Consider the following 11,263-nt stretch of genomic DNA (forward strand, 5'->3'; position numbering starts at 1 on the left):
GGTGGGGGGCTGGGGAGGGAGGGGAGGAGGCCGGGGAGGGAGTGTGATGGGAGCGTGGTGACCTCTGGACTGGACTCGGCCCGGGGAGGGACACCGATGCGGCACGGAGGCTGGCTCTCACCCACCCGCCCCCACTGGGAACATCTGCGAGGTCCAGAATGGGCAGAGAGGAGGATGCCCAGTGGTATGGCCACCCCGTGCCCCACCTGACCACTGCCCAACAGCAAGGGGCTGCACCCCTCAGCTCCGCCAACACCCTCTTTCCTTCTGGCAGGTGGCTCTTCTACCTCCTGGGGACGGTACTGTTCTGCAGGGCAGGAGGCTCCATCTACACCCCTCAGAAGTTATTCGGGGAGGTGACCTCCCCTCTGTACCCCAAGCCTTACCCCAACAACTTCGAGACGACCACTGTCATCACAGTCCCCACGGGATACAGAGTGAAGCTCGTCTTCTGGCAGTTTGACCTGGAGCCTTCTGAAGGCTGTTTCTATGACTATGTCAAGGTAGGGGGTCAGTTGGGAGGGCAGAGGGGAGGTGATGCGGGGTCAGTCTGGACCTTGAGGGCTGGTGCTCTGGCCGCCCTGGACAGCAGGCCCTCCCCGGACACAGTCCCTGCCTTGTAGGAGCTGGTGGCTGTGGGGAGTCCAGAGGGGCAGGCAGTGCCACGGATGGGCCCCCGCTGGTCAGACAGGCCTATGGCAGGCACTGAGGGGAAAGCACCCAAGTGGAAGTACAGGCCCCACGCAGGAAACGCACTGTCAGCAGAGTCGCAACCTTCCCCTCCTGCTGACGAGCTGGCAGTCTTTGGGTACCGCTGTGCCTCAGTTTCCCTGTTTCCATGGAGACTATCTCCATGGTTGCCTGCCGCAGCAGGAGCACAGGAACGTGAGGAGAGACATGCATGCCAGCAGCTCGGCCTAGCCTTCCGTGAGGCCGGTGTGCTCCGGAGCAGCCACAGGTACCTTCCCGGTCTCGTCTGTCTCTGCAATAAAATGAGCCTCAGGATTCAAGCAAAGATCACACGTGTCCAGGCGCTGTCACTCCCAGGAGCCCCCAGAGGCCATGAGAGAAGCGTGGACTATGGTCCTTCCGAGTCTTCCCTCCCGGAGGACCCACGGTCTGCAGTGAGGGGGAGGCAGCTGGTGGCAGGAGAGTGGGGAGTGGAGGGAGAGACGCTGCTTTGAGGGATGGAGGAGTCTGCAAGGAACAGAGACAGACGGCCCTGGGCGATGCTTGCCGCTGCTGAGGCTGGTGGGCCCCTGCACCCGCGAGTGTCAGGAGGCACGGCCAGCTGTGAGCGGTCTGAACAAGGCGAGGTAGAACGAGCAGACAAGAAATGCAGCAGGCCGGTCCAGGCCGTGGAAAGATCCCACGGGAGGTGGCGGGAGTGAAGGAAGATGCAAAACCTACTGGGGGCAGACAAAGCGGGGAGGGGCGATGGGCCCAGCACAGGGTAACGTGCACAGTCGGTCGACAGGAGACTCAAGTGCCCTGGGAACATTGCCAAGGCCAGAGCCGCTGTGGCCATGACTCGCTCTGGGGTGGGGGTGAGGGGTGGACTTCCACTGGCCTGCCTCACAGAATGCAGATCCTCAGCAGATCTTCCTCCCCTGCCCCCCACCCCAGATCTCTGCCGATAAGAGAAGCCTGGGAAGGTTCTGTGGGCAGCTGGATGCTCCACTGGGCAACCCCCCAGGAAAGAAGGAATTTCTGTCCCAAGGGAACAAGATGCTGCTGACCTTCCACACGGACTTCTCCAATGAGGAGAACGGGACCATCATGTTCTACAAAGGCTTCCTGGCCTACTACCACGCCGTGGGTGAGTGGCCCGGCCACATTGCATGGAGGCTAAAAAAGGGGACTCTTGGGGCCGGCAAGTGGCATGGTGGTTAAAGGCGCTGGACTCCCGCATAGCCGACCACCGTTCAAGTCTTGGACCTGGTGGCTTGCTTTCTCACTTCCTCTCTCTCTTTCTGTCTCTCTCTGATCAAACTGGAAAATAATAATAATAATAATAAATAAAGTTAAAACAAAGTAATTCTAAAAAAAAAAAGAAAAAAAAAAGAAAAGGGGACTCTTGAATCCAAAGAAGCCCAATGCTGAGCCTGCCTTGCCCCCCACTGAAGAGAGGTCTTCCCAGGAGGGGCCTTTCCCTCTGGGCTCTGTGCCCTGGGGCAGCTCCCAGGGCATCACAGAACCTGGAGGCCCAATGACCACAGCAAACGTGGTCTTTAGGCCTCCAGTGAGCCACCTCTCCGAGTCACTGTGGGACCCTCCTTCCTGAATCTCTTGCAGACCTGGATGAATGCGCTCACGGGAGCGACTCGGTTGAGGAGGTCCCCCAGCCCCCGTGCCAGCACCTGTGTCACAACTACATCGGTGGCTACTTCTGTTCCTGCCGTGCAGGCTATGAGCTTCAGAAGGACGGGCACTCCTGCCAGCGTGAGTCAGGCTGGGTGCGGGAGGGAGGCAGGGGCTGGGCAGAGGCTTGCTGGGCCAGTCAGAACCCCCACCCCCCGTGACCCTCCAGCTCTGCCCCACAGCCGAGTGCAGCAGCGAGCTGTACACAGAGCCGTCCGGCTACGTCTCCAGCCTGGAGTACCCCCAGCCCTACCCCCCCAACCTGCGCTGCAACTACAGCATCCGGGTGGAGCGCGGCCTCACCCTCCACCTCAAGTTCCTGGAGCCTTTTGAAATTGATGACCACCAGCAAGTGCACTGCCCCTCCAGCTCTGCCCCACAGCCGAGTGCAGCAGCGAGCTGTACACAGAGCCGTCCGGCTACGTCTCCAGCCTGGAGTACCCCCAGCCCTACCCCCCCAACCTGCGCTGCAACTACAGCATCCGGGTGGAGCGCGGCCTCACCCTCCACCTCAAGTTCCTGGAGCCTTTTGAAATTGATGACCACCAGCAAGTGCACTGCCCCTATGACCAGCTCCAGGTACAGCCCTCCGACCCCGAGAGGCCTCGGCTCTTCCTCTCCCTGCTAGGCTCCTCTGGTCCCTGCTTCCTCTTGGATCCACCTGCCCCCGGGGACAAGAACAACCAGCGTTGCGTGTGGGCTGGGAAAGTCCCCACACAACTTCAGCTGAGAACCCACACAGAGTAGGATTCCACCGCGCTGCCACCACCCTGGCCACCAGGCTAACAGCCAGTTGACCCTGGGCAAAAATGTCCAGACTAGAGGCATAACCTTGCCTTCTCCCCGACCAGATCTATGCCAACGGGAGGAACATCGGCGAGTTCTGTGGGAAACAAAGACCCTCCGACTTCGATACCAGCAGCAATGCCGTGGACCTGCTGTTCTTCACGGATGAATCGGGGGACAGCCGGGGCTGGAGACTACACTACACCACTGAAAGTAAGGTCACCTGGGGGCTTCCCTTGCTGGCCAGCAGTGGTGACCCGGTGGGGAGAAGGAAGGAGGGATGGCTCTGAAATACACATACCCTCTGGTCCCCAACAGTCATCAAGTGCCCCCAGCCCAAGACCCTAGACAAGTTCACCATCATCCCGAACCTGCAGCCTCAGTACCAGTTCCGCGACTACTTCCTTGCCACTTGCAAGCCAGGCTACCAGCTTATGGAGGTAAGAGCCCAGGGCAGAGGGGAGAGGGCCCGCCCAGTATCCCAGGGGGAATATCAGATGGTAGCTTCTCAGCAGCAATACCCAGTTATCCAGGCTCACCCCACCTGGAGTTACAGAGGTCGGAGCTAGAAGAGTCACCTGGTCTACCAGCTCTCAAACTTTCCTGAAATTGGGAACACTTAGGGAATTATAAAATTACTGATGTCTGAGTCCCCCCGCTAGAGACTGATTCTGTGGGTCTGGAATGCAGCCTGAGCATCAGGATTAGTTAAAGCTACCCCAATGATTCTAACGTACAGCCAAATTTCAGAACTACTGATCTAATTCAATAACTCATTGTAGAATTAGAAACTGAAAAGGCAGAGTGGAGATGAAGTGACTTATTCAACATCATCAAAAGATTCACCAGCAGGGACAAGTGCCCAGGGCTCCCGTGTTCTGCTCTAGGACTCTTTATGCACATCGGGGGTCTCGCCCCAGGCCCACCAGCCTGTCCTAATCTTTGCAGACTTAGGAAGAGTGATGGTTTTGTCCTGTCTCACAAAAGCTCGTAAACTACAATGCAATCTTTGAAAAACATACAATTGAAGGGCAGGTGGCATGGAGGTTGGGGCAGCTGGATCCCACATGGTTCGAGTCCTGGATATGAGAGCTTGAAAGACAAGCCAGTGTGTCTGTGTGTGCATGCCCAAAATCCCGAGAGGAGAATGGACGAGGAGGGATTGCGAGGTGGCCACCCCTGCCCCTCCAGGGGGTGATTCCTTACACTCTCATTCTTTTTCTTTTTCTTTGTTTTTTTTTTAAAGATTTATTTATTCATTCATTCATTCATTTTAATTTGACACAGAGAGAGACACACAGAGAGAGAGAGAGAGAGAGGAAAGTGAGAAAGCAAGCCACCAGGTCCAGGACTCGAACCATGTGGTTGGCCATGTGGGAGTGTCCAGCACCTTAACCATCCCGCCACCTGCTGGTCCCTACACTCTCCCGATAACTCTCACTCTAGAAAGTACATGCACCCTATAGCCAGCTAAAAAGCAACAACAACAAAAATAAAAACACAATTGGAGTTAGCCCTGGCCAGGAGCCTTGGACTGGACATCCATACTTGTTTAATAGATCCACTGGAAAGAGCTGATCAGAAGCAGAAAAGAGACCTGTGACAAGTCCTTAATAGCAGTTAATCCGGGCCCAGCAGTTAGCGTAATGGCTATGTCACTGGGCTCCCATGTAGTCAACAGCAGTTCGAGTCCAGACCTGGTGGCTTAAACTCACGCTGGGCCCGTGTGCGTGCGTGCATGCCCAAGATCCCGAGAAGAGAATGGAGGAGAAGGGATTGCGGAATGACCATCCTCCCTGGGGGGTGATTTCTTACTTTCTGTGTCTCTGTCTCTTTCTATCTTTCTGGTGAGCGCACATGCCCTATAGCAAAAACCTCTTCCAAAAAAAGGCAGTTAATTCATTCAACAAACATTGCTTAAAGGTTACTGTCCGCAGTGCTCTAGTTGTGGGAAGTAAGCACACAGATCCCACATCTTTCACGGGCTTCCGTGCGAATGCCGTGTCACGCTAAGTCAGCGCGCTGAGTTCTTCTTTACTCCAAGAAGCTCCCGGCTGCATCACGAGAACTGGGAGGCCCGTGCGTCCAGAGGGCTGGAGAGGACACTCCACTCATGTCACTGTCCTACGCCACCGCCTCCCTCCACTCTGCATTTGTCGTTCCTGTCACAGAACTAATGCAGTCACACCACTTCTCATCCCGGTTCCACTTCGTTCAGACATCCTAGTTCTCCCACACTTTCTCTTGCGATCTTTCTCAGGGCTAACTCTCGGGGATGACTTTTTCACCTTAATAAAGCTCATTCATATTGTTCAATTACTTTTTGTTTCAGGGGATGCGTTTTTCTGGTCTTGTCCCTGTTACCTGTCTGACCAGAGGAGCACGTACCTTACAGTGACATCCGAGCACCTTTGAAAGGGGCCAGGTGGCACTAGGATTTTAGGAAAGGCCTTTGGCCTTAAGAAAACTGCAGTCTAGGAGAGGTAAAGTGATGCAGGCCTAGAGACGCATGGCTCAGCTCCAGAACAGTCTTAGATTTCAGTACAGAGAGCATTCGACCTGGCTTATAATTGTGTTTTTGTTTGTCTTTTATTACTTAAAAACTATGGGGTTCAATTGGACCTCAGTGGGAATAGGCCAGAGTCTAGAGGGAATGTCGACTCTAATGAGTGGCCCGTGCTCTGACTTCTGCTGTGTGACTTCGTGCTCCCGTCTGTAACTCCAGGCTGAGGAGAAGGAGGAAGGAGCCACACCCACGGGGAACTGAGCTCTGAGAGCTCGAGACGTCTTTGTATTTCCTACCATCCGTGTGGGGAGGCAGAAAGAAGCTGCAGTGTCTCCCTGTACTAACGGCATCTCCAATGCTCCAACAGGGGAACCAGGTGCTGCCCTCCTTCACGGCTGTTTGCCAACACGATGGCACGTGGCATCGCGCCATGCCCAGGTGCAAGAGTAAGTCACAACTCAGGGACATGCTAGCCCCCAGGGGCCTCAAACCTGCCAGCCCTGGGGGATCTGGGCTGAGAAGAGAAGAGCAGGGTCCTCACTGAGCCTGTCCCCAGGAGCCTTCCCCATGATTGTCCTTGGAAGCCTGTGGGCCAGTGCAAGAACCGGTGATCCCTCCTGTCGGTGGGATGCGTGGCCTCTCCCCAGAACCGAACTTCACTCTACCCGACGCCCATCCCTTACACGTATTCTCCCCACCAGCCACATATCTCTAAGGTTCTCAGCCCATTCTGTAGGCAGACAGCTTCCCCCACTGAGTTCCAGTACAGTCATTCTCAGCCCTCACGTGACCCGGTGTTCTCTCCAAGTCAAGGACTGTGGGCAGCCCCGAAGCCTGACCAATGGGGCCTTCCATTACATCACCACCAAGGGCGTTAACACCTACGAGGCCCGTATCCAGTACCGCTGCAATGAGCCGTATTATAAGATGCAGACCAGAGCTGGTGGCCACGAGTCCGAGCAAGGTAGGGACCAACGCAAATGGCGGTCTTCTCTATCGCATCTTCTCGGGACATCCTCCGTGAGTTCTTCTACACGAATCTCTAGAGAATGGACGTTAAGGTATCTGCTCAGGACACTGGCTTGAGGGCCCTAAATAATGGTGCCAAAAGGACTCCAGTAGTTCTCAAGCAGGAGGGACCTGAGCTGATGTAAAGGAAACACTTGAATCTCGTAAAAACAGTCAACTCCCTCTCACCATTCCCATCAACACCACCACCATGACCAGCAACACCATCATCACCGCCAACAACACCAACACCAGCTTGATCACCACCGTTACTGACACCATTATCACCATCAGCACCATCACCAACACCAGTAACACCATCACTACTCCACTACTGTCACCAACGCCACATCACCACCACACCAACACTGTCATCACCACCATCACCATCACTCCACTACTGTCACCAACACCACATCACCACCACACCAACACTGTCATCACCATCACCACCATCACCACCATCACCACCATCACCACCACCACCATCACCATCACCAGCACAGCTGTCAGTGAGACTTCCCCACCATTTTCCCCTCAGGCTGATATGCTGTGATTTTTTGCATTTAGCTTTACTACGTGACTGCCAAACTTATCTATGGGTATCTTTAAAACTTTTTTTAAAGTAAAAGAAATGTCACATATTCTAGGTTTGGGTCATGTGAACAAAGAAAATAAAAGTCTGGGTTATATAAGGTTAATAGCTGGGCTTTGGAGTCAGACGACCCTCATCTTGCATCTTACTTCTGGCACTTAGAAGTTGTATGACTGTGCAAATTATTTAAGCTCAATTTCCGCATCTGTAAAACGAGGATAATGACACGTACCTGAACGTGTCACTGTGAAGTTTAACTAAGATAACACAGATAAGGTGCTTAGCAACAAGTATTGTTAGCCATCAGGAAACGTAACTGTTGTTATCCGCAATCCCATTACCAAGATGCAATCACAAATAAGATTGCGATGTATTCCTTCCAGTCTGTGTGTTTATTTTCACAGACGGGGATCACATCAGATGTATATTATAGTTAGTATTATGATTTTTTTCACTTAACAGTAAACAAAAATATATGAAGCCTCTTAACACTCTCAGTACTGGGTCCCTTGGCCTCTGAGCCCTTTGCGGTGCCTCTTGCCCGTGATGGCTCCTGGTCTCCCCTTTCTCTGCACAACGCCCTCAGTGCACTCATCACCACCATCACCACCACCACTCCACTACTGTCACCAACACCACATCACCACCACACCAACACCATCATCACCACCATCACCATCATCACCACCACTCCACTACTGTCACCAACGCCACATCACCACCACACCAACACTGTCATCACCACCATCACCACCATCACTCCACTACTGTCACCAACACCACATCAACACCACACCAACACTATCATCACCACCATCACCACCACCACACCACTACTGTCACCAATGCCACATCACCACCACACCAACACTGTCATCACCACCACCACCATTCCACTATCACCAGCGCCACATCACCACCATCACCACCACCACCACACCACTACTGTCACCAACGCCACACCAACACCACACCAACACTGTCATCACCACCACCACCACCACTCCACTACTGTCACCAACGCCACATCAACACCACACCAACACTGTCATCACCATCACCACCACCACCACCATCACCACCATCACCACCACCACCATCACCATCACCAGCACAGCTGTCAGTGAGACTTCCCCACCATTTTCCCCTCAGGCTGATATGCTGTGATTTTTTGCATTTAGCTTTACTACGTGACTGCCAAACTTATCTATGGGTATCTTTAAAACTTTTTTTAAAGTAAAAGAAATGTCACATATTCTAGGTTTGGGTCATGTGAACAAAGAAAATAAAAGTCTGGGTTATATAAGGTTAATAGCTGGGCTTTGGAGTCAGACGACCCTCATCTTGCATCTTACTTCTGGCACTTAGAAGTTGTATGACTGTGCAAATTATTTAAGCTCAATTTCCGCATCTGTAAAACGAGGATAATGACACGTACCTGAACGTGTCACTGTGAAGTTTAACTAAGATAACACAGATAAGGTGCTTAGCAACAAGTATTGTTAGCCATCAGGAAACGTAACTGTTGTTATCCGCAATCCCATTACCAAGATGCAATCACAAATAAGATTGCGATGTATTCCTTCCAGTCTGTGTGTTTATTTTCACAGACGGGGATCACATCAGATGTATATTATAGTTAGTATTATGATTTTTTTCACTTAACAGTAAACAAAAATATATGAAGCCTCTTAACACTCTCAGTACTGGGTCCCTTGGCCTCTGAGCCCTTTGCGGTGCCTCTTGCCCGTGATGGCTCCTGGTCTCCCCTTTCTCTGCACAACGCCCTCAGTGCACATGGGCCCTTGCAGCCTGGCCTGCTTGCCTCTGCCCCCTCACCTGACTATGGCCTCTTCTGCCCTCAGGGGTGTACACCTGCACAGATCAGGGCATTTGGAAGAACGAACAGCAGGGACAGAAGGTCCCTCGGTGCTTGCCAGGTGAGTGGAAACAGGGCAGGGCTCAGAAGAAGCCTGGCACTGAGGCAGGAGACTAAGTGGGACAGAGACACAGCCTAGAGCTGCAGCAGAGCTGAGGACTGAGGAGAGGAAATGCCCCAGGAGGAGGGGGGTGGGGACGGAGAACCAGACATGCCCGCAGTTCACAGAGCAGATGGGAAAATGGGAATAAAAACAACAAAGAGAACCCCCAAGGAGAAATAACAAGAAAAGGAGGAAGAGGCCAAAACAGGCCACAGAAGGGGCTGTGGAAATAGGAAGAGAAAGAGAGAATGGCCAAGAGCCTGAAGGAGGGGACATTAGGGGAGCCACTGACCAGAGGGAGGAGTGGAGGGCGACAGAAGCTGGCCCTGACATGGCCCGTCTTTCCTGTCACTCTTCTCCAGTGTGTGGCAAGCCCGTCCACCCGGTGGAAGAGACTCAGCGCATCATCGCAGGGCGAGACGCCCAGCTAGGCAACTTCCCCTGGCAGGCGTTCACCAACATCTACGGGCGCGGGGGCGGCGCCCTGCTGGGCGACCGCTGGATCCTCACGGCGGCCCACACCCTCTACCCCAAGGAGTACCAAGCACAAAGCAACGCCACCGTGGATGTGTTCCTGGGCCACACGAATGTGGATGAGATCATGAAGCTGGGAAACCACCCTGTCCGCAGGGTCAGCATCCACCCAGACTACCGCCAGGATGAGTCCTACAACTTTGAGGGGGACATCGCCCTGCTGGAGCTGGAAAACAGTGTCACCCTGGGCCCCAACCTCATGCCCATTTGCCTCCCCGACAATGAGACCTTCTACGACAAAGGCCTCATGGGCTATGTCAGCGGCTTTGGGATCATGAAGGAGAGGCTGGCCGATAACCTCCGGTTTGTCCGTCTGCCTGTCGCTAACCGAGACGCGTGTGAGAGCTGGCTCCGAAAAAATAAGAGGTCCGATGTGTTTTCCGAAAACATGTTCTGTGCTGGGAGCCCGACCATGAAGCAGGACGCCTGTCAGGGGGACAGCGGGGGTGTGTTTGCAGTCAAGGACCCCAACAGCGATCACTGGGTGGCCACGGGCATCGTATCCTGGGGCATTGGGTGCAGCAAGGGCTATGGCTTCTACACCAAACTACTCAACTATGTGGACTGGATCAAGAAGGAGATGGACGAGGAGGACTGAGCCAGGGACCTGGCAGGGCAGAATCCGGAGAGCTGTGTGTGAAAACGAGAAGAAACGATCCAGCCTCTGTTGATAACCCCTAAGAATCCACATTAAAATCACTGATGCAGAAAGACATTGCGTAAAATAAATTCTTTTTTCTACAGCCCTGTTTACATTCCTTTTTTATTCTTATTATCATTTTTCCCATTTATTTATTTATTTTTACATTTTTTTCCACAAACATTTACTTTACTTATCAAAACATTTTTGCTCAGGGACCAGCAGTTAGCATAAAGGCTATGTCGCTGGACTCCCATGTAGTCGACCATGGTTCGAGTCCCGGACCCGGTGGCTTAAACTCACGCCAAGCGTGTGTGCGTGCGTGCCCAAGATCCCGAGAGGAGAATGGAGGAGATGGGATTGCGGCGTGGCCATCCCCCGTAGGGGGTGATTTCTCACTTTCTGTCTCTCTGTCTCTCTCTGTCTTTTTGGCAAGCGCACGCACCCTATAGCAAAAACCTCTCAAAAAAATTTTTTTTGCTCAGACTCCATTCTTCTTTTTTTTTTTTTTTTCAGACTCCATTCTTCTTGATGGTTAATACAAGCAACTTTCAAAATTTCAGAATACTGCATTTTAAAGATAATGCTCAAAATATTTCTTACAACTTTGTATAATTTGGTTTATGGCTCTGTAACAACAGAAACAGTATGGTTTTAAATATTTTTGAGAAAATATTTACATGTCAACTACTCAAATTGTTGAAAAGCAAACACTAGTCACACCTAAACCCTCTCAATTCAGCCCTGCATACCAAGTGCTCTGTGATATCCCATCTGCTAGCAAAGATCAGTCTCTTTTTCTTCCTTCAAAGTCTTCCTCAAGATAATCCTCTCGTGTGGCTGCTCTTGGG

At 52.7% G+C, this 11,263-nt stretch overlaps 1 protein-coding gene across 1 annotated transcript; it reads left to right on the forward strand.

The window, feature by feature from the left end:
* Window positions 1-59: 59 nt before the first annotated feature.
* C1R (complement C1r) lies at window positions 60-10,515 on the forward strand. Its single transcript, XM_006170775.3, has 11 exons — window positions 60-184; window positions 275-503; window positions 1,627-1,819; window positions 2,296-2,442; window positions 2,744-2,940; window positions 3,213-3,360; window positions 3,466-3,587; window positions 6,021-6,099; window positions 6,462-6,617; window positions 9,122-9,196; window positions 9,601-10,515. The coding sequence occupies exons 1-11, from the start codon at window positions 159-161 to the stop codon at window positions 10,368-10,370; spliced, it is 2,142 nt and encodes a 713-aa protein (XP_006170837.1). The 5' UTR covers window positions 60-158; the 3' UTR covers window positions 10,371-10,515.
* Window positions 10,516-11,263: the final 748 nt, after the last annotated feature.

The sequence above is a fragment of the Tupaia chinensis genome, unplaced genomic scaffold, assembly GCF_000334495.1.
Source record: "Tupaia chinensis unplaced genomic scaffold, TupChi_1.0 Scaffold149011_1, whole genome shotgun sequence".
Lineage (NCBI taxonomy): Eukaryota > Metazoa > Chordata > Mammalia > Scandentia > Tupaiidae > Tupaia > Tupaia belangeri.